The sequence below is a fragment of the Westerdykella ornata genome (genome assembly GCF_010094085.1).
Source record: "Westerdykella ornata strain CBS 379.55 unplaced genomic scaffold EI97scaffold_11, whole genome shotgun sequence".
Taxonomy (NCBI): Eukaryota; Fungi; Ascomycota; class Dothideomycetes; order Pleosporales; family Sporormiaceae; genus Westerdykella; species Westerdykella ornata.
The window spans coordinates 627,992-648,781 of NW_022986861.1; the positions used below are offsets into that span (position 1 = coordinate 627,992).

Below are 20,790 nucleotides of genomic sequence, written 5' to 3' on the forward strand. Positions count from 1 at the left end.
CACCAGCATGGTCAGAGCAAGGAAGATATTCACACACATGCATTTTCCTTTCACATCCTCGGCTGAAGAAGCCTCATCCAGATTTCAAAAAACGCCCGCTACCCAATGCAAAGCAATGCAACGCCAACACCATTACATATCCCCACCTAGGTGTAGAAGATGAAAATCAACCCTCGCACCATCTATATGCAAATGCCATGCAGACGCTAGATCCAGATCCCATCACATTGTCCCGTACCCAATGCCCGCATTTGTCTCCCTTGTTTCTCCAAATGCTGCAGGAACTCCGGCGGGCTGTCCTGTCCCAGGGAGTAGACAAACGACCATCACCGCGGAATCCAGGCTATTATCATCCAAACCGATAAATATTTCCACCTCCTCTTTCTGAACACAATACTACTGACTCACCCCTCCACCAACATCCCCCCCAATCGCATTCCCAACCCCCGAACCCCTCTCAGGCGTCCCCACGGGACTCATCTTCTTTACCGGCGGACTCAAATTTATCGGCTTATGATCCGGACTCAGTGCCTGCGCGGGCGGCATGACGCTCGTACTCACAATCACATTCGGATGTTGCGCATTCTGATATCCGAATCCAGACCCTCCATAGCCATGACTCGAAGCCGGGCGATCGTGTTTTTCTGGTGCCGGAATCGGCGCGGGAAGGACGTTTTGCGTTGATGGAGATGGTTGATGAGATTGGTGAAGGGATGCGTGAATCGGGGCTGGGGAGGAGAGGTACGGTCGTGGTGGAGGTGGCGAGCTGTGTTTGGTGGGCGAGAATGATGGGGCTTGAGTTGGGTTGGGCGGGAAGGACGAGTATGGGGACATGCCGAGGTTGGGAAGGGTGTTGGTCGGTTTTGGGGAGGGCGCCGGGGAGTGTTTGACCGGCGATGAAAAGGGGTTGGGCCCATGGCCGGGGCCGGCGGAGGAGGTAGGTCGACTGAAGGTGTTGTTGTTGCCGTTGGGTAGGTGCGGAGGTGCGGATGGGGCGCCATTGAGCTCGCTCACGGTGGAGTTGAAGCTGGAGTAGGGTACGGTGGAGAGTTGTGAGCCGTGGAATGGCGGCGGTGAGGATGTTGGAAGACCATTGCGGAATCCCTCTTGGTTAGGGGCATAGGTACGTTGCCGTACCGGAGAGCTCCCGTTTGTGTGAGGGCTGGCGGTGTACGAGACAGGCTCAGCCCGCTGGATACCTGGTGGTGGACCGCTCTCTTGACCGCGTGGGGAAAGAGTCGGTCCATCAAGCAAGGACGCTGCATGATGTGGTGGCTGGCCACTGCCCACTGCCGTGGTCGGCCTAAGGGCAGGGATCTCGACAGCACTCAATTGCTGATACGCGGTGCCTGTCGATGCTCCGTTCGACTGTGGTGCTTCATTCGAGGGTCTGTAAATCTTGAATTTCAAGGGCGGTAGTTTTGGCTGATTTGCTTCTTCTTCCTTGCGCCTGCAGTGTTTGCAGATGAAGTGGAAGTCTTCTCGGTCTGCCTCCTCTGGTGAAATGTTGTGGCACTTACTGTGCTGCCACTCATTGCAGCGCTCGCATGCTATGCTATGACTACCATCGTCCTGGTCACGGTCAGCATCGCCAATATTCCAAGGCAGAGGGTGAAGACATACATAGCAGATCCCATGCACCCCACAGATCTCGCAGTCAAACATCCACTTCTCCTCTTCCTCCTTTAGCTTCCGGAGTTCATCCTCTCGGCGTTTCATCTCTGCCTTGAGGTGGCGTTCGGAAATGCGGCCTTCGGCTCCATTTGCAAGCTTCTCTTCCTCCTCCTTCAGCTTCCTCAGATGCTCCTCTTCAAGGATGCGCTTGGCTTCACGCTCTCGCAGCCGTTGCTCTCGCGTCATCCTCCTGGAGTCACGCTCCTATTATTTGTCAGACATGCTTCGGACGGGATAGAGCGTGCAAACTAACCTGTTCAAGCATCCGCTGTTTCTCCTGTTCCGCTCGGGCCATTGCCAGATCAGCCTGCCGTTGCCGCTCCGCTTCTGCCGCCGCCTCGGCTTCCTTTTGCTTTTCGAGCCTCGAAGATATTCTGCTAGAGCGCTTGGCCGTCGCAAGCTTCAAGAGGACTTCCTGCTCTTTCAGCCTCCGCGCTTCTTTCTTGGCACGCTCCTCTGCCTGCTGATGGATGATGGGAAGGACTTCGCTTTCGAGGTTCTTATACAAGTCTTGCTCATCTTCATCCCTACTCTTCCGGATCGAATTCATGTATGCTTCATAATCTTCTAGCGTAACACAGAGGCATTCCCACTTGCTCCCGCCCAAGCCGTCGTCTTCCGGCTCCTTGGGCCCGTCTCCTTCAGCCTCCTCTTCACAATCGACTGCATCTTCTGGTTCCGGTGTGGTCGTCTTCCTCCGCTTGCTAGAACGCGTGCCTCGGGTTTTCTTGGACTTCTTCTTCGATTTCGCTTTGGACGGCGGTGGAGGCGGCGGTGGATCTGTCTTCCGATATAGGCGGTTGTCGTCCAGCACGTAGATAGTGCGACCCTCGCGATCCCACCCTATTGGTTCAATGCGCTTGGAGAGTGCATTAGCAAGAGGGTTGGCAGAGGAGGTAAGGCGATGCATACCCAATTCACCTGCTCACGTTCCGTTGCATTGAGCTTTTCCCTTATCGAATTCGGATTGTTCAGCGTCCACACGGAGAGTTGCTGTAACACCTTGATCTTGGTGAAGACGTCGAAGTCGTCGAACTTGTTGGGCGTCTCTTCGGTGCCAAAGGGATTGCGCTGCGATGCTTTGGCAACGTATTGGCGTCTCGCGTATTCATCGAATATCTCGAGCCTAGATGTGTGTGAGAAACGTATATCGGAAGAGGCGGGGAGAAGGGGCGTACGTCAGTCCCTTATGCGATGAGACATGCTTGAGAAGCGCAAGACCAATCTCAGCAAGTTTGCGTGAAGGCTCGGGTTTGAGGCATTCGTTTTCGAGGTCCTAGGCGATAGTCAGCATCCGGTAAACCTCATGACATCCAGCGCATGGCTAGAAGTGGCAGCTCTAGGCCAGTCCGGCGTACCTCGATGTCGAAGTCGCTGTCGATTCGCAAAGCCTCAATGAACAAATTCAGATACTGAGCAAGATTGGCAAACTGCCACATATTGCGCAGCTTCTGCAGCATCGAGGGCTCCTCTACAGGACCCTCAGCCTCCATCTCGTCCCGGTCGCGTTTCCGTGAGACCATGATGGGCGGGCGTGCCGTGCGGCGACGCGTTGGGGTAAAAGTAATGGAAGCGTGGCAATCGATATAATAAACTGGTATGGCGAAAGCGTCGGCGATAGGAGGCAAGCAAGTCTCCGGCGGTCGTAAACCAAAGCAGTCGACGGGCAAGCAGGATGGTGAAGGTGGTCGTGGTGAAGTGCTTAATTAGGTGGAGAGATTCGGCGCGGCCTTTGGACGATGATGAGCGCGACTGTCGGTCCCAAAATCATCGCGCGCCAAGCTCTGCTGCGACGCCATCCCGATTTCAGGCTAGCGTGGACGGCCGATTGCCGCAACCTTGCAACATGGATGCCGCGTCTCCAGATCTCCCACCCCCGGAACTCCCCCTTGCTCCTGTGTGTGGAGGGCAACAGGAACATCCTACATACTACAAAGGGTGAAGGGAAAATACCAACAAAGTTGTTTTGGGGATTGGATGTCGAGATAGGGATGTTCTATGTGGCAGAGAACCATGTACGGAGTATGGAGCATTTCAGTAAATAAATCGACCATATCAACGTCTAGCAGGGTGCGCAAAATGCAGGACCTCTCTCTGAGCAACCCTAGAAGAATAATGGCCCTTGTGCTGTGTAGCATCCACAATACGGAACTGTACAATCAGACGTCTATCCGTACTTGCTACTACATATTCCTGTCCTTGACCGACTACAATATTGAGGTTATTTAATAACATGGCTTGCGACGCAGGTAGCCCGAGGCTGCTCAGTGCTCACCCAACGCTGACGCGGAGGACACTAGCCCTACAAAGCACCTCCACCCATCTTGCTCCGCCACATGTTCCCTCTCCCGCAAACACCTTCGTACACCTTTCAACACCATCTGCGCCCTCTTCGCGCTTCCGCTCTCCGTCCCTACGCCCGATTGATTCCCGCCGCTCGTTTACGCCATCGCCCGCATCCCTATCCATCCGCGCCATTCTTCCCGGGCCCCTCCATGAGCTGAGCGTCGCGCCCAGATGAAGAGTGGCATATCCCACCGGAGCTTGAAGACTTCCAATGTCCTCCTCCGATCCCAGCCATTACCGCCGAAGCCCTAGTCCTCAGTCAATACCCCTCCAAGACCTCAATCGCCCGCCGGACGACAACGAAGGCTATGCGCCAGGGGCGGCGCAGCCGCATAGGCGGACACTGAGCGATCGCGGAAGGAATCTGCTCAGGCAGTCCGCCTCAATAGCAACCGGACAGCATTGGACGCCGCAATACGTGCCTATAGCAGAGGCCTCGCCCAGCCCGACACGTTCCGCCAGCCGTCCCCAGATCCAAACCTCCTTCTCGTATGACCAGGGAACCGCCCAAGAGCCGGAAGATGGAGCATACTCGCCTTTGGAAGACGCAGGCGCTTTCCAGGCCGCCATTGGCTTTTCCGGGCTCCCAGATATGGGATTTCACGGAGAAACCTCGCCGCCCATACCCACTCCCATGTCCTCAGAGATGTCCTACCAGCCCTACCCAACCGATCCCTATCTGTCAAGACCAGAATCCGAAGACCAAGGCTACGTTCCGGCCGCATCGTATGAGGACACTGCACGCTTGACCGATTCTCGCAATCTACAGCCCATAAGTGGTGCTCCTCTTGCGGCTTCGCCCCATCGCGAAAGAGCTGGTAGTTTCCAGAGCGTGCGCTTTCTAACTCCAGAGGCTACCACTCCCGTGTCGAAAGGTGGAGATGACATTGGCTATCTGGAAGCCGCGAGCCGGCGCGAGTCTTCGGCCCGCAAGCGGTCGCTCACGCCTGGCGATGTCTCACCACTACATCGCGCGGGGACCATCGTGCGCAACATGTCCCAGCGCGTCGTGAACATCAGCAGTGAACCCGACATCGCTGAGCGTACCATGCGAAGGAAGTCCTCTTTGCGTCATGCTCGACTCCAGGAGCCGCCTTCCCTCCCCGTCTTTCCCGAATATGCCCATGATGACGCCACTTCCCCAACGTCCCCGCTGGAAAAACCACCTTCCCCGACTCACTTCAAGCGCCCGAGTGTACAATGGCAGCGTCCTCCAAACCCTCTCAAAGGGCGTACCTTGGGCATCTTCTCTCCGGAGAACAAATTGAGACTGTGGCTCTGCGACCTCCTCGTCCATCCTGTCACAGAACCTCTACTACTCGTCCTAATCATAATTCAAACTGTGTTGTTAGCGGTCGATGCAAGCCAGGACGTATTCAAACATCCGCGTTCCACCAAATGGGGAGTGAGTTGGATTGATAAAGCTCTTCTTGCTCTGTTCATCATATACACCATCGAGGTCTGCATTCGCGTAATCGTCTCTGGCTTCATCATCAACCCGGTCGAGTACAGCACGATCAATAGACAGGTGGGTCTCAGGGAGGCGATAAAGAATAAAGCCCGGCAACTCCTGGGAGGACCACAACGACAATCCTCGCTGAAGCAAGCTGATCCCAATTTGGCTCCTGAGCAACCCTCGGTACTGCGAACCTTTACTACGGCGCAGATGAATCCGTCCATTGGGCCAGGGGATGCACGGCAACAGCAGCGTGTTCGATTAGCCCATCGAGCGTATCTTCGCCACTCCTTTAACAGGACTGACTTCCTCGCCGTCATCTCTTTCTGGATCGCATTTGCACTGAGCGAATTTGGTTTTGAACAACAGCATCATATTTACATTTTCCGAATGTTGAGTTGTCTTCGCATTATACGCTTGCTCAATCTCACCAGTGGCACATCGGTTAGTATCTGTGCCATTCGTCGTTGTTGCTTTGCTAACATTCTCAGGTTATTTTGCGCAGTTTGAAGAAAGCAGCGCCTTTGCTGGTGAATGTAGCTTTCTTGATCGGCTTCTTCTGGCTTCTTTTTGCCATTGTCGGTGTCCAAAGTTTCAAGTCAAGCTTCAGACGGCATTGCGTCTACATCGATCCGACATCTGGAGAAAAGTTCCCTACCAAGCAGTTCTGTGGTGGCCATCTCCGAAATGTCTCCGATGCGATTATCCCGGAGCCCTATATACCCGCTGCGGGAATGCCAGCGGGCACTCACAAAGGATTTCTCTGTCCCAAGGGATCCCTCTGCATGGAAGACCAGAACCCATTCAATGATACCCAGAGTTTTGACAATATCTTCCACTCCTTGGAGTTGGTCTTTGTCGTTATGTCATCCAATACTTGGTCAGATCTGCTGTACACTGTGGCAGACAGCGACTACCTCATCGGCGCTCTATATTTCGGCGTTGCCATATTGATTCTCAGTTTATGGTTGATCTCTCTCTTGATAGCGGTCATCACCTCAACGTTTCAGATCATTCGCGAAGAGAGTAAGGCCAGTGCATTCACGGGAGAAGAAATAGTCGAGGACGAGGAGGTCGATGGAGAGGGAGTTTCCAAACGGCGGGTCAGCAAAATCAAGCGGCTGTACGACAAAACCTCCTGGGTATGGATCCTGGTTATCGCCAGCGGCATCATGGTTCAGGCTTTTCGAAGTGCAAACATGAGCGATGCACGCCGCAGGTTTATCGATGTCTTTGAGACGGGCGTCACCCTGATACTGCTCGGAGAGATTGTGATCAGATTTGTCGTCGATTGGAGGCACTTCTTCCAAAGCAAGCGGAATCTTTTCGACCTTCTCATTGCCATCGTCACAACCGTCATCCAGATCCCTGCCATCAAACGGGCCCATGATGGTCAGGCTTATGCCTGGCTGACCGTCTTCCAGATCGTTCGGATATACCGCGTGGTCCTGGCTGTACCAATGACACGCGATCTTATCATGATCGTTTTGGGAAATGTGGGTGGTTTGTTGAATCTCATCCTCTTTGTGTTCCTGTTGACCTTCCTTGCGTCGATTTTCGCCACTCAGCTCTTTCGTGGAGAACTGCCGCAGACGTCTGACGGAGAGACGATCGAATACTCCTTCTTCACGATTTATAACGCCTTCCTCGGAATGTACGTGATGCTCTCCAGTGAGAACTGGACTTCAATCTTGTACACCGTCACCAGCTACCAGAAACCTTTTGGAACAGCATGGATTGGAGCCGCTTTCTGCATCCTCTGGTATATCGTCGCCAATTTTATCGTCCTGAACATGTTTATTGCTGTCATTCAAGAGAATTTTGACGTCTCGGAAGATGAAAAGCGTCTCCAACAAGTGAAGGCATTTCTTCAGAAGAAAGAGCAAGGCTTCAGCTCCTCATACGGCAACCTCTCGCTGTCGTCCATCTTCAAAATCGGGCATTCTTCGCGCAAGGATCCTCTCGATTACGGAGCCGCTGCCACCGAAATGCTCCTGAAGGATGCCGTGGTTCGCGATTTCCTTGATGAGAGAGACGACATAACGAGCCCTCATGTCGATGAACCCGCTCCTGGGAACCTGAAACCAACGCCCACAATGCCGGGCTCGGGGAAGGTGTCCACATTGTGGCAACGCATATTGCGCAGGATCAGCCACGGCGAACCCAATCCGTTCTACGCTCCTCTAGATTTCGGTCGAGCGTACGAGGACCTCGATCCCAGGCGGATGGCGAAGGAGGTGGTGACAGCGACAGAGAAGCGCAAGAGGGCCCAAAGAGAATACTTGCGGAAGTATCCCAACTATAACGTCTCTCTGTTCGTATTCAAGCCGACTAATCCGATCCGGAGGTTCTGTCAGCGCATCGTAGGACCAGGGCGTGGGAATGACCGCATCGAAGGCGTCGCACCATCGGTTCCCGTGTGGTACGCCTTCTCAGCCTTCATCTATGCCGCTATTATTGCTATGGTCCTTCTAGCCTGCGTCACCACTCCGTTATACCAGCGGGAGTATTTCAAGAAGCATGAGTTTAGCGTCAAGAATTGGTTCGTCTTCACAGACATGGGGTTTGCCCTTCTCTTTACCGTTGAGGCTTTGATCAAAGTCATTGCTGATGGTTTCTTCTTTACCCCCAATGCCTACTTCCGGGGGTCATGGGGCTTCATCGATGGTGTGGTGCTGGCCACTTTGTGGGCCAATGTCATCACTTCACTCTACAACGAAGGGCAGGTCACTCGCACAGTGGGGGCCTTCAAAGCGCTCAGAGCACTTCGGCTTCTGAACATCAGCGACAGCGCGCGGGACCACTTCCACTCTGTAATAGTACGTGGAGGCTGGAAAGTGCTTTCGGCGTTCTTTGTATCGCTGAGCCTGCTCATTCCGTTCGCCCTCTACGGGCTGAACTTGTTCGTCGGACGGTTTGCCTTTTGCAACGACCGCACCCCTGACATATTCAACCTCCATGACTGCGTTCACGAGTATTCGAGCAGCCCGTTTGATTGGGATGTCCTCGCCCCGCGAGTTGCTGCGAACCCATATTTCGACTTCGACAACTTTGGAAATTCCCTGTTCATCCTCTTTCAGATCGTTTCACAGGAGGGATGGACAGGCGTCATGTGGGCAGCTCAGAGTATCACCGGCGTCTTCACGCAGCCTCGGGACTTTGCTTCGCAAGGTAACGCGGTCTTCTTCATCGTCTTCAACTTGCTTGGAGCGGTCTTCGTGTTGACCCTGTTCGTCTCCGTCTTCATGCGCAATTACACCGAACAGACTGGTGTAGCGTATCTCACGACGGATCAACGATCCTGGCTCGAACTTCGCAAGCTGCTTCGCCAAGTATCTCCGTCCAAGAGGCCTTCGTCGACGAAGCAGAGAGAAACATGGGAGGAATGGTGCTACCGACGTGCGGTCCGTAAGACCGGCCGTTGGCAGAGATTCATCACCGGCCTTCTATGTGTTCACCTCGTGTTGTTATGTCTCGAATGGTACCCAGGCTATGGCCCATGGGAGCGCGCACGAGGTAAGTCATTTTATGCGAACGTGACTGTATGTACACTGACCATTCTAGACTATATTTTCCTTCTATTTACGATCATATTCATTGCCAATGTGATTATCCGCATCATCGGCCTGACGTGGCAGCGATTCCGGAAGAGTTCATGGGACGTTTTCTCCATCCTAGCTGTCTCGGGCACCTTCATTACATCAATCCTCGTTCTCACGAACTCCACGCAGCGAGCCTTCATCCAACTGCACAAACTCTGCCTTGTTTCCATCGCATTACTCCTTATACCGCGCAATAACCAACTGGATCAACTGTTCAAAACGGCGGCAGCAAGTCTGGCAGCGATAGCGAATCTTCTAGCAACATGGTTCGTACTTTTCTTGGTGTACGCCATCGCTCTTACACAGACATTCGGTCTGACCCGATTTGGGGCCAACGAAACTGGAAACGTAAATTTCCGCAACGTGCCCAAAGCTCTCATTCTTCTCTTCCGGACGAGTATCGGAGAAGGATGGAACGAGATCATGGAAGACTTCGCGACTGTCGACAAGCCCTTCTGCACGAACGCCGCCAGATTCTTTGACAGCGACTGCGGGAGCCCTGAATGGGCGCGTGCCCTTTTCATCAGCTGGAATATCTTGAGCATGTACATCTTTGTCAACTTGTTCGTCTCGTTGATCTACGAAAGTTTCAGTTACGTGTACCAGCGGAGCAGCGGGTTGTCTGTCATCAGCCGCGAAGAAATTCGCCGGTTCAAACAGGCTTGGGCAGAATTCGATCCCAACGGTACTGGTTACATCTCGAAAGAAGTGTTCCCTCGTCTTCTGGGGGTAAGTACAGCGGCTCTTTCTGTCTTATGCTCCTCACTGACTGGGTCAATTTAGGAACTCTCTGGTATATTCGAGATGCGCATCTACGATGGCGACTTCACAGTCGGAAGGCTCATCGAGGAATGCAGTGCTCCCGGGAGAAGGCAGTCTCATCTCCCTGTCCAGGGTCACGAACCGACAGCCGAGATCGATCTCAACAAACTGAACGAGCGGCTTGCACATCTGCCTGTGGCGGAGATTCGGCGACGCAGACATCGCATGAATACTTTCTATGAAGAAGTGCTTGTCTCGAGCGATCCTGACCGAGGCATTGGCTTCACTTCTCTGCTCATGATACTAGCTCATTACAAGGTTATCAACGATAATAAGAGCTTGAGGTGAGTCTCCCTCAACGCCCCGCTGTTGCCGCCGCTAACGATATATACAGATTAGAAGAGTTCCTCCGCCGTCGAGCACGCATGCAACGTGTAGAAGAGCAAGTGCGCCGCAACGTTGTCAAAGGCTTCTTCGACACATTATATTGGACACGCCGCTTCCGCCGTGCCATTGAACAGAAACAGTCCGGCCGCATGACAGCTGTACCCCAATTCACAGTCCCGGAAATCTTTGTCGACGATGAAGACATCACAGATGCGAATCGCGGAAACTACTCTACCCCCGGCGGCTCCCTTTTTACACCCGTGGATCTCCACGCCGGGGATTACGGCGACTGGCGCGCCTCAGGCAGCGATGCACGATCCCCCTCCCCGCCGGGCGATATGACATTGCGCAGTCGCGCGAACTCCATACAGACAACCCCACAACAATCTCCGACTCGAGCCTCGCCGCTCTCACCGTCCAGAGTCTCGCCGCAAATGTCGCCCTTCTCCCCGCCAGCAGACGGCGAATGGCAATTTGCGTCAGCGCTCAGTCGCCCTCCTAGTCCGCTCGAGCCAGATGGTTCGGCGACAGGTGCTCGCAGCAGGGCGAATAGCGCAGTCAGCGCGGCGGATGTCTTGGAGGTGCTGGATAATTCCGCCTGGGGGGAGAGTATTCGGAGAAGCTTCACGCAGCGGAGATCGGGTCATTCTGGCGGGAGGTGATGATGGAGGTATGGGTTGGACTATTTTTGGCGCTTTAGAAAAAGTGGGTTGATGGGCAGGGCCAGTCCAGGCTGTCTGGCGACGTCCATGACACTATTCACGGAGGATTCATGTTTCACTCGCAGAATCATGGGAGGAATGGAAGAACCATGATGAGCAGGCTGTTGGTGTTCGCCGTCGACTCAATCGGCCTAGCGCGGGTCTGGCAAGGGGCTGTTCGTCGGAGGTTACAGAATCGTCATCGGAAGGTCGCGGATGCGGTCTCAGACAGGCGCAGGGGCCGCGGATACGGTCTCGGCTGGGTCGCGTTTGGGGATGGCACGATGCATACGTGCAGGCATGCGCGACAACACGGGGAGGAGTCTCGCAATAATGGAGAGGAGGGTGCCTCATGATGGAAATGCTTGGTACGCACGCAGAAGAGAGGAGGATGACTATGAAGAGCTAAGGCATGGAATGGCTACGGCAAATAATGGCGGATGGGAATGGATGATAATGTAGTAGTGGGATGAGGGGCCTTGCTTTTTTTCCCTTTAAACTCTCTCATGGTCTCCTTTATCTTGATCAAATAGAGCAGGCGAGTGCATAGCGACGGCGCAGGGGGAGGCCAACACTGCAATTTTTCTCTCCTGCGTTTCCATGCTTCTATGTTTTTCTATTCTGTTCTCATTCATAATGGCAGTGGCAGAAGCCGTGCCGCCGTAGTAATACATAATCATAGAGAGCAGATCACAGTAGTGGACATGGCGACTAGTTGACGGTAAGGTCTCCTTTCTCTCCTCTACTCCCTAACAACAGCACTTTTCTCGCGTCTCTGGCGCGACCCAACATGCAGTAAGTAATGCAGCAGCCGTGGGTCCCTGCAAAACAAGCGGGCATCTGCGTGTGTCGCGGATGCCAGACTTTACTGTGCAATCCACGCTGATGGTGAAACTCGGATAACGCTTCTGAGACGCGGTCGGCTTGGCTGCTGCTGGGGGACGGACAAAGAACACTATCATCAAGCCAGCTGCCGGGGTTTAATGAGACTGTTTTGTGTGCTTTGGGTAGGGAAAGGGGATGCGCTGAAGTAATGGAGTATTTTGTACAGGGTAGGACGATGTTGAGGCTGGAGTTTAGTGGTGGTGCGGTGAGATGGTGATACAGTATGTGGTTGGAGGTTACCCTAAAGGTGGATTCGAGATAGTCGCGATCGCACGTTCTTATCACTCTTACACAGAAATCTCCCACAGCGAACCGTTACCCATGGCTGCCTTCTCTAATCATCTCCGCTGCCGCACGTCGCAGAACTGCGCGTGCCGTCCCCCGATTTCTGTTTCGCGGTTCGGGCGATCACACAGGCAACTCCGTGTACGGTGTATGGAACACCCAGTGCAGGGTTTCACAAGCCCTACCTAGCTGCTTCATCTCTCCCCTCCGACAAGGATGCGTCGTCCTTCCCAATGCCCTTAAACATGGCTCTCGCTGCTGACGGACGGGCCGAGTTTGATTGTGGTTCCCTCCCCCTTTCATAATACTATTCATTTCCGTTCGTCCCTCCCCTCCTTTGGGAGTTTGTTCTGCTTGATTGTCTTGCCTTGTCTTGCCGCCTCTTCTCTTCTCTCTTCGTTTCTCGTTCTTCCCCTGTTGGAATATACAGCGGGTGATCAGCTAGCTGGTTCTACAACCCATTTCACATAACCCGCGCCATTTTTTTTTTTCGACGTCTTCTGGAAGATCGTTGCGTGCCTCTCGCTATCTTGCTTTCTCGCAGCCGGAAAACCGACGATCCGAGACACAGTTTGGGAATTATCGGGACTGCAAGGCAAAATCGCAAACGCAATCACAATCACTCCTACGGCTACCTGCCCGCTGCGCGGAGACAAGAGCTTGACACTCGTTGTTCTTTCGGAAAATACAAATAACACCGGTTCTCATCCCCACCATCTACCTAGGACGGCAGAAGGATTGCCTCGAAGCACAGCCAATTCGCTGCATAGACCGCAATCCACGGCCTTTGTCGACGAGAACACCAACACTCTAATCCGCCATCACCAACCCACCACATAACCCTCAACAAACAATACACCTCAACCATCATGCCGTCCCCCATCCGCCAAAACCGCTTCCAATCCTTCACCCCGCTGCGCACAACACACACCTCCCTCCGCCGTCTCAAAACGGCCTTCTCCCCCACCCGCACCGCCCGCTCGCCTTCCTCCGCCTCCACCTCCTCCAGCGCCTCCTCCACCGGCACCACATCCCCGCTCACCAACCACTCGCGGACCTCGAGCCCCGAGTCCCGGAACTCCAGCCCGCGGTCCTACCGCTCCGATTCATCCTCCTCTTCGGGCTCGGGGCTGAGTCTGGACCTACACAGCGCGCTGTTTGTGCGGCGCAAGCCGAGTATGCTTGAGGTGGAGATGTTGGAGGAAAGGAGGTGCTTTGGGATGGAGTTGGGGTTGTTGGAGCCGAGGCCCGTTGTTGGGATGGAGGTGGGGATTTTTCAGGTGTTGGAGGGGGAGTGTTAGATGCCGAAGAAGACGGGGAAGAAAGAAGAGGAAGGGAGCGCTAGGTGATGCTCGATGATGCCTTTTAGAGAAGATGGAGATGGATGAAGGGGGTTTTCCTGGGTTAATGCGAAGGGTGGGGTGTCGGGATATGTGTGGGTTCTTGGGATGGCGTTTCTTGTCTTTTCCTTGTCTTGTTTCTCTTCTTCTTCTTCTCTCCGGAGCTCGCCCGTCAAAATGAGGTGGCCGTGGCTGTGGACTGGGCCGGGCTGCTGCTTGTTCCTTTTTTTTTTGGTCTCCTTTTCTCCTTGGTTGGTCCACGGTCTCATGATATTCGGATTCGATGTATAGCTATGGTGGCTGTGGATGTGGATGTGGATGTGGATGTGGATACCTGGATGTCCTGATGCGTATATGAGCATACATGACTGTATCTTCTTTTCGGACACGTGTTTGCGATCCCACAATGAGTGGGCTGAGGTGATGCGTTGCGTTTCTGAGAGGTATCTGCGAGTAAGCCGCATTTCTCATGCTGTTATCCCCTTGCGCAAGTAACAGACGAAAAGAGTTACCATAAAGTGAGCTCCTTCGTGCATGAAAGGCAGCCATGATTGGCTGAGGTCACCTGCGAAGAGCCCCAGCCCTGTGTATTTATGTGGATTACATGAGTGGCAGCAGAGTTATTCGGCGCTGTAATCCAGGCTAACGGCCGGTTGGTCGTGTGCCCAAGAATCTCAATTTCTCTCCAAGACAGATCTCCGACATGTCTTGCTGATTCAAACATCCGCGGGGCCTTCTTTCCATTCACTGCACGCTAGTATCAGCAGGCCCGAATATAGGAGGTTCAAGTTCCGACTCTGGGGTCGTGGGCGCTGTCGTTGCCGGCGTCGATACAGTGGACACGAAGCTTGAGCTCCCAATTCCTTCCGGGTGCGACGTGAGTGATGTAACAGTAGACGTTGACGGAGACAGCGAGTACAGTGTGTCATAGTCCGGGGCAAGCTCGTTGGAAGGCTCCCGTGGCATATACAGTGGTAAGGGTTCCACCTGTTCGTCTTCGTCTCCTGTATGCGGCAAGGCCGTGAGACGTCTGCGAGGCAGGATTTGTAAAGGCGTGGTGGTCGAGATGGTAAAAGTCTCTCCTTCGCACTTGACTCCCACCGTGACCTTCATCTCATATCGACGGGTAATGGTGTACGTACTGAAAGACGGGACGCATTCCGCATCGTCCAAAAGGCGGAAATTCGTTGTCAGAGGTGTGGGCGAGGAGTAGGATATCGGTTGGTTGATAGATTGTTTCGAGATACACGTGACATGTTTTGTTACAATATCTTCCGGCTGGGTGAAAAGCCGTCCGCACATTGACGTGCTGAAGGTGGAAAGCGTGACCGTGAGAGAATCCAGGACACACTCAGGATGCTCGCCGACGCTGGCTTTGGAGAGAGAGAGAAGGATGGGGATGTGCTGACCTGCGGCGACCTCTTGTGGGAAATACATGGTTGGCACTATCCGCGGGATACTGGCACTCCCCGACCGCTTCCGTGAGACACTCGTCCTGATCTTTTTTACGGTGTTTCTCGGTTCCTTCTGACCAGTTTTCAGGGCTTGCGCATATAATATACGTGACTTGATCTGTGGCTCGCGAGGCGTATTTTGTGCACTGGGAAGAAATCCTAGCATTTCCGTGGTCTTCACCGTTCCGCAAGTTCCACCCAGAACCAATCTGGCCTGAAGGTAGTACGATATCGACGCTTTACCGCATGGTTCGCCGGTGTACATCAAGAAAGTTGGCGGGAGGGGGTGTGGCAGTCCAGGGTATCTGGACTTGTGCTGCCAACGAGAAAACTGTGCTTCAGTCTGCTTTGGGAATGTGAAGTCAAACTCCCAGGAGTACTTGCCAGGGGCCAAGGTGCAGGCGGGAAGTAGTTTCCGATCAAAGCTGAACAAGGTGACGTCTTCCTCATATTCGCGTCGGGATCCAGTGTGCTGATCAGTGCCGTCTCCATGCACCGGCCTTGTCGTCTTTGTCGTACATATGCCAGTGAAGGAGATTTTGAGTTCTTTGACCTCCTCTTCATATCCCAATACAAGCGTGACTCTTCCTTTCACACTCTCTCCTTCGTTGTATGCTCTTGATGTATCCCCTTCAAGGAGGACCCGTAGGTCTGGTCGCACCGCCATCGTACTACGAGGCCGGAAGGTGAGGAAATGCAGAGCACAACCTTCTACATAAGAACGCAATCCGTCTAGATCCCTTGGGTACCTGCGGAGACGCTGGGCATGCTTACAGTGTAACCGGGTTTGGGGAGAATGTTTGCCAGGGTTGCCAGGTGCACCGCACGCTAGGCCTTGTGGGATATCGTTCAAGACGGGAGAAGAGAAAAGATAAGGAAGGTAAAAATGAACAGAGTCTTGGAGGACGGTTCGGAGAGGAGAAGAGAAAGTGACCCCTACATACAAAAAATAAGGCGATACGACAAGGCAAAAAGGTCGCCCACCTGTGCAGTCAGCCAGTTCTTTCGTAAGAGAGAGGGAAAGAAGCAACGCCCTCCGCCATCTTGGGTGACAGTGGTTAGCTGACTCTCTGGCTCTTTGTGAAGCCAAGGGAGGGGCATATGCCTTGTTTCTAGGTCTGTTCCTCCGGTTCCATGAAGTCCTTTGTGGCGTCCATTCATTCTCCTTGGCGTCGAGTCGCAAGTCACAACTTCACGGTGCGGGAGAGTCGAACCGGTGAGAGCTGACACTTTGCGCAAGGCGGCCACGGCATGTCCACCGTTCATTCAGCTAGATGGTGAAAACTTGAATGCAGCCAAGTGACCTTTCACGCTTGGCTGAGGGTCTGGATCTGCCACAGCTGACATGCCCAGGCGAGGCCATGCGTCTTCAATTGCTTTTGAGGGATGGCTAGTGCAGAGTATTCACGGCTTTGCGTATCTGGGGTATGTGGTAGTCTTCTGGAGAGGAGGGCCTCGCTTCCCGACAACCGGTGATGGGTACCAATGGTCTCCCACAGATATGAAGAACTCCCAGCTATAGCTATAGCGAGTACCTCGGATAACCTGGAAATCCACCGGTAAGCTAAGTGGCAACTCTCATTGGGACTCCTTGGAGCATGCTGACAATCATAGATCGGAGCACATGCTAATAGCAGAGATCCAGCCTGGAAGGGGAGTGGAGTTGGGAGGGAGAGGACAGGTATGGCCAATTGTTCATGAGAGGATGAGGCTGATAATCACGTGATCTATACCCCCTTACACCGCAGGTGGGTGTTTCCATAGCACACATTGCTCAGTATAGCGTTGTTGTTGTTCATTAGACTTTATAATGACTGTGAAATGCTATATGGAGAGCATCATAGGAAATGATGCAGGTGTGAATCTTGGCGTCCATTTCCTTATCTATCGATAAAGTCCCCGCCAAGGACCTCGTACACGCGACGCGATTCATCCGCCGAGGAAGAGCGCACTACCTGTGAGACGTAAAGTAGCTCCGAATCCACCACGCCGAGATTGCACTTCCCCTCGAATATCCGCCCACTAAAACACCCAGCGCCTGCGAAAGATGCCCCCTAGGAAAAGCAATGCGTCCGTCACCGCGCCCGAGGATGCAGCAAAACCCGCCCCGAAAGACGACGGGCTGAGTGTAGAGGTAGATGCCGGACCTCATGTCGCGAATCCCGCCCCTGACAGTTCGCAGGACCTCAATCTCCCCAAATCAATGGTCCAGCGTCTAGCAAAAGGGGTGCTCCCTCCGAACACCCAAATCCAGAAAGATGCCCTGCTCGCAATGTCAAAGAGCGCAACCGTCTTTGTCAATTACCTTACATCCCAGTCTGTTGATTCTCCTCGACGTTTGAAGAATTGGAATCTAACAACACACCCTAGAGCCGCGGAAGTGGCCGCCAAGAACAACAAAAAGGTGGTCCAACCTGCCGACGTCTTCGACGCAATGGAAGAGTTGGAACTCGAGTTTATGCTTCCCAGACTAAAAGCTGAGGTCACGAAATTTACGGCGATACAAGCGGATAAACGGAATACGTATAGGAAGAAGGTACGGGAGGAGAAGCGAGCGCAGAAGGGTGAAGGGGATGGGACTGGTTCGAAGGCTGGTACGAATGGGAACGCGGCGGAGGACGACTCACCGCCTGCGAAAAGGGTGAGGATGTCGAGCGGGGGGCAGACGGAGCAGGCAGAGGAGGAGGATGAGGAGGTGGATGTGGATGAAGGGGCGGATGATGTGCAGGATGAGGAGGAGGACGACGAGGACGAGGACGAGGAAGACGCGGAGGAGGAGCAGGTGGAAGAAGGACTGACGGAGGACTTACTCGAAGAGCGGGAGAAAAATATTTCGGACGATGAGATGGCGGATGGCGATGAAAGTGATTGACACCGCCTTTTGAGTCTCTGTTTGATGCGATTGGGCGACTTTGCATGGAAAGGCGTTGGATGGAGCGACTTTAAGGTTATATCATATCCCGGAAGATCCGACATGGAATGTAGCTTGAGGGAAAGGGCGGGAATTGAATGTTCATGGTCATGCTTTCTTGATTCATAGTCATTACAATCGGATGCCTCAACCAGTTTCGTCCGTGTCCCAGCCCTCGTATATGCGACGTGCGAGGCCAATGCATGTGAGCTTAGTCTTTGTAAAGCGCAATCCACTTAATTCTTCCATCCACCTCTAATCCGGGGCATACGCGCCGACAATCACTGCTGATGTTGACGTCCGAAAGTCTGTTGAGAGCCTGCCGATGCTTCGATACTCGGATCTAATGGATCGCCATAACGACCTAACCTGTCAGCGGCTGTCTCCAATGAACCCCAGATCGCGTACCCCGTATCATCAAATCCTTATCCACTATTTGTTCCCAAGCTCTCGCCGCCTCCTCCCTTGCACGCGAATTCATCCACTCCCACCCCGGCTGATCCTCTGCCCGCATCCACTGATATCCTGTCTCCGGATCCGTCTGTACCTTGTCATACCTAGGGGCTGCTGAGCCTGAACTGGGAGCATATATTCGCTTGCCATTCTCGTTCTTCACGGCGGGACTCTCGGGTGCACCGAACGGGAAAGCTTGACCATGCGACCGTTGTGAAGGTTCTTGAGAGTCCGGTGGAGACAATTCAGAGCTCGGATCTACCCTGGCGAGGAATGGGTTCTGCGGCGTGCTGGGAGCATCTTGACTTTCGTTCAGTGTGGGAAACTTGCTGGTGTCGCTGGACGCTAGGTCGGCGGGGTTGTGCATCGTGGAGTCGCCGTCCGCGTCTACCATTTTCAGTTTCTTCAGTGCTTGGTTGGCGGAGCTGGCTGTGGGACTACCTGTCATGATGTGAAGTAATGGAAGACTCCCCGCACTTTTGGTTGGGTTTAAGGAAAGGGAACTTGGGGTTGTCGTTGTTTTATTAGACAGCTTGAGCTTCAGAGGCAGCCAACCATCGATGTCCTCGATGGCGGGGTCCGCGGATCCGCCATTAGCTCCCGCGTTAAGCGAAGGCTTGGCGTACAGCAGCTTAGTAATGAGTCACATGATAAGTTCCAACGTTGCCGCGTACGTGAACTCGATTACTTGATGATGCTGAATTTGGGAGGAAATGTCCTGCCAGACATCGGAAGCTCGAAGTAAATTCATGCATTACGTAGGCCATCGTGCTACAGCCATGTCTTGAGTACCAAAGGTACGCGGACGTGGGACGCTAGGGCCAGTTGATGCCGAGCTAATTCCACATCAACTCTCAAAGACCATATATCTGCGCAACTTCGCCAACATCCATACACCTCGTACGCTGCATCTTTACCTCTGTCAGGTACGCTAATGTCCAGCAAGGAGACGACAGTGCCGGACGCGTGGGACGACGATTGGGAGGGAATTGCAGATGTATGATTCCGACTTCCTAGGCTTCGGAATGAGATGTTGATCGGTTTACAGACATCGGAGGCCTCTGCAAAGAAGGACCAAACACCCGAGCCTGCTAAGCTCACGAAAGCGGAGCGCAGGGCGAAGCATGCGGAATTCAACCGGCAGATATGGCAGTCAGCGTACGTCTCTGTCAAGAGTCTCCTGCGCCAGATCGACTGACACCACCGACAACAGTGAAAATCCTGAGCCTATGTTGTTCCTCCAAGCAAAAGATACGCTTCCCATACAACCTACTTTTAAGCCGCCCGTGACGGTATTGAGTCGCAAACCTCCTCCAAAAGTTCTCTCCCAAAGCGATGACCCAACCGAAGCCGCAGAAGACAATGAGGACAGCGAGGAGGAACGACGCCGAAAGGCCGAGGAATCTTTTGCAGAAAGACAAGCTCGGGCCGAGAGGGAAAGGGCAGAGAAACAACGCAAATACGCAGAAGCTCGGGAACGTCTGTTCGGTTCGCCCGCACCCAGTTCGGAAGAGTCGAGAGTGGCATCTCCCAGCAGGCCGAGTAGAGGCAAGGGACGTGGACGGGGCGGGAGGGATAGCACAACTTCGAGTAATGAGCAGTCACCAGCTCGTCCGGCAGCTTCCACACGGCAGCTATATGACCCATCGTACACGGTGAAGCCCAACTCCGTGTATATTCAGAGGAGGGAGCAGGAATCTAGCCGTAGCCGACCCAGTACCCCCGGTACCCCCAATGGCCTACAACAACCCATACGAGAACCTCGCGGCCCTCAAGCTATTGGAAGGGGAGGAAGAGGATTCGCACCTCGAGGGAACCATCGGGGTGCCTCTGGTTAGCCTTCTCTCACGCGATCATGCAGAATATCAGCGCGGGAGTAACACCGGCCTCCTGGTATTCTCTCTGATGGATGTTGTCTCCGAGGGATCATGCAAACCAAAGGCATAACGGATCGAGAGACCTTACACAGCTTTGCCAGTCGAGTACGACACAACGCAACGCCCGCAGATGCTCAGCATTTCTGCGAATCTGCCACCTCGGCATGGTCCTTTCGAACCTCACTTCGCCGTCCGACAGACCCATCCCACGATTTATCGTGAATCGTGTCGCGGCTACGAGGATGTCGCTTCAAGCTTTCGCCTACCGAGAAGCTTTAGCGCTGCTGACTGAAATTGACCGAGCTTTGCAGCAAGGCGAAATCCCATATCTAGGTAGGGTCGCACAACGCTAAGACCATACTTGCCATGGACTGGACGGAACATCTGGGCAGAGTACAAGGATCCGAGATGGGGTTGTGGTGGTTCATGTCTCAGGTTCGAACAGTGTCACACACATCTCAAGGCTTTACTTTCTAGCCTCAGGCAATCACTCCTTTGTTGGTGCTATAAGCTTCCATTTTCTAAAGGGATTTCCGCATCTTCTTCCTATTCTGGGCCTGATACGTCATTACAGTTGGATATTACAATTCATTGATATATGAAGTACTCTCCCATTCTTTCTGGTTGGGAAGCAGTAGGGTTATGTTCTTTACATTG

General features: G+C 53.6%; 7 protein-coding genes across 7 annotated transcripts; 4 read left to right on the forward strand and 3 right to left on the reverse strand.

The window, feature by feature from the left end:
- Positions 1-30: 30 nt before the first annotated feature.
- On the reverse strand, positions 31-3,400 carry EI97DRAFT_494312 (uncharacterized protein). The gene is made up of 6 exons (XM_033802385.1): positions 3,033-3,400; positions 2,853-2,950; positions 2,587-2,800; positions 1,928-2,533; positions 1,624-1,878; positions 31-1,572 (listed from the first exon to the last, which is right to left on the reverse strand). The coding sequence occupies exons 1-6, from the start codon at positions 3,195-3,197 to the stop codon at positions 397-399; spliced, it is 2,514 nt and encodes an 837-aa protein (XP_033653797.1). The 5' UTR covers positions 3,198-3,400; the 3' UTR covers positions 31-396.
- A 667-nt stretch (positions 3,401-4,067) lies between these two features.
- Positions 4,068-11,017, forward strand: EI97DRAFT_53617 (uncharacterized protein). The gene is made up of 5 exons (XM_033802894.1): positions 4,068-5,920; positions 5,968-8,992; positions 9,041-9,807; positions 9,862-10,184; positions 10,235-11,017. The coding sequence occupies exons 1-5, from the start codon at positions 4,232-4,234 to the stop codon at positions 10,887-10,889; spliced, it is 6,459 nt and encodes a 2,152-aa protein (XP_033653798.1). The 5' UTR covers positions 4,068-4,231; the 3' UTR covers positions 10,890-11,017.
- Positions 11,018-12,663: 1,646 nt separating this feature from the next.
- On the forward strand, positions 12,664-13,571 carry EI97DRAFT_53665 (uncharacterized protein). The gene has a single exon (XM_033802895.1). The coding sequence runs from the start codon at positions 12,968-12,970 to the stop codon at positions 13,397-13,399; it is 432 nt and encodes a 143-aa protein (XP_033653799.1). The 5' UTR covers positions 12,664-12,967; the 3' UTR covers positions 13,400-13,571.
- A 611-nt stretch (positions 13,572-14,182) lies between these two features.
- Positions 14,183-15,559, reverse strand: EI97DRAFT_378044 (uncharacterized protein; the record flags this gene model as incomplete). Its single annotated transcript, XM_033795643.1, has 1 exon — positions 14,183-15,559. One exon carries the CDS (start codon positions 15,557-15,559, stop codon positions 14,183-14,185), a length of 1,377 nt encoding a protein of 458 aa, XP_033653800.1.
- Positions 15,560-16,939: 1,380 nt separating this feature from the next.
- Positions 16,940-17,963, forward strand: EI97DRAFT_399098 (histone-fold-containing protein; the record flags this gene model as incomplete). Its single annotated transcript, XM_033796412.1, has 3 exons — positions 16,940-17,026; positions 17,075-17,208; positions 17,263-17,963. The coding sequence occupies 3 exons, from the start codon at positions 16,940-16,942 to the stop codon at positions 17,762-17,764; spliced, it is 723 nt and encodes a 240-aa protein (XP_033653801.1). The 3' UTR covers positions 17,765-17,963.
- Positions 17,854-18,805, reverse strand: EI97DRAFT_419217 (uncharacterized protein). Its single transcript, XM_033796986.1, has 3 exons — positions 18,698-18,805; positions 18,212-18,643; positions 17,854-18,167 (listed from the first exon to the last, which is right to left on the reverse strand). Exons 1-3 carry the CDS (start codon positions 18,702-18,704, stop codon positions 18,085-18,087), a joined length of 522 nt encoding a protein of 173 aa, XP_033653802.1. The 5' UTR covers positions 18,705-18,805; the 3' UTR covers positions 17,854-18,084.
- Positions 18,806-19,190: 385 nt separating this feature from the next.
- EI97DRAFT_458748 (uncharacterized protein) lies at positions 19,191-20,094 on the forward strand (the record flags this gene model as incomplete). The annotated part of the gene is made up of 3 exons (XM_033800937.1): positions 19,191-19,253; positions 19,305-19,414; positions 19,470-20,094. The coding sequence occupies 3 exons, from the start codon at positions 19,191-19,193 to the stop codon at positions 20,092-20,094; spliced, it is 798 nt and encodes a 265-aa protein (XP_033653803.1).
- Between the last annotated feature and the right edge of the window lie 696 nt (positions 20,095-20,790).

Excerpts from the sequence above, each read along its gene's own strand:
- EI97DRAFT_53665 (XM_033802895.1), top strand. The coding sequence starts at position 12,968 with ATGCCGTCCCCCATCCGCCAAAACCGCTTCCAATCCTTCACCCCGCTG.
- EI97DRAFT_419217 (XM_033796986.1), bottom strand. Across the intron at positions 18,168-18,211 it reads TAAGGATTTGATGATACGGG|GTCGTTATGGCGATCCATTA; the intron begins GTACGCGATCTG and ends CTGACAGGTTAG.
- EI97DRAFT_53617 (XM_033802894.1), top strand. The coding sequence starts at position 4,232 with ATGTCCTCCTCCGATCCCAGCCATTACCGCCGAAGCCCTAGTCCTCAG. Across the intron at positions 5,921-5,967 it reads ATCTCACCAGTGGCACATCG|GTTATTTTGCGCAGTTTGAA; the intron begins GTTAGTATCTGT and ends TAACATTCTCAG. Across the intron at positions 8,993-9,040 it reads CCCATGGGAGCGCGCACGAG|ACTATATTTTCCTTCTATTT; the intron begins GTAAGTCATTTT and ends TGACCATTCTAG.
- EI97DRAFT_494312 (XM_033802385.1), bottom strand. The coding sequence starts at position 3,197 with ATGGTCTCACGGAAACGCGACCGGGACGAGATGGAGGCTGAGGGTCCT. Across the intron at positions 2,951-3,032 it reads ACAGCGACTTCGACATCGAG|GACCTCGAAAACGAATGCCT; the intron begins GTACGCCGGACT and ends ACTATCGCCTAG. Across the intron at positions 1,879-1,927 it reads AACAGCGGATGCTTGAACAG|GAGCGTGACTCCAGGAGGAT; the intron begins GTTAGTTTGCAC and ends GACAAATAATAG.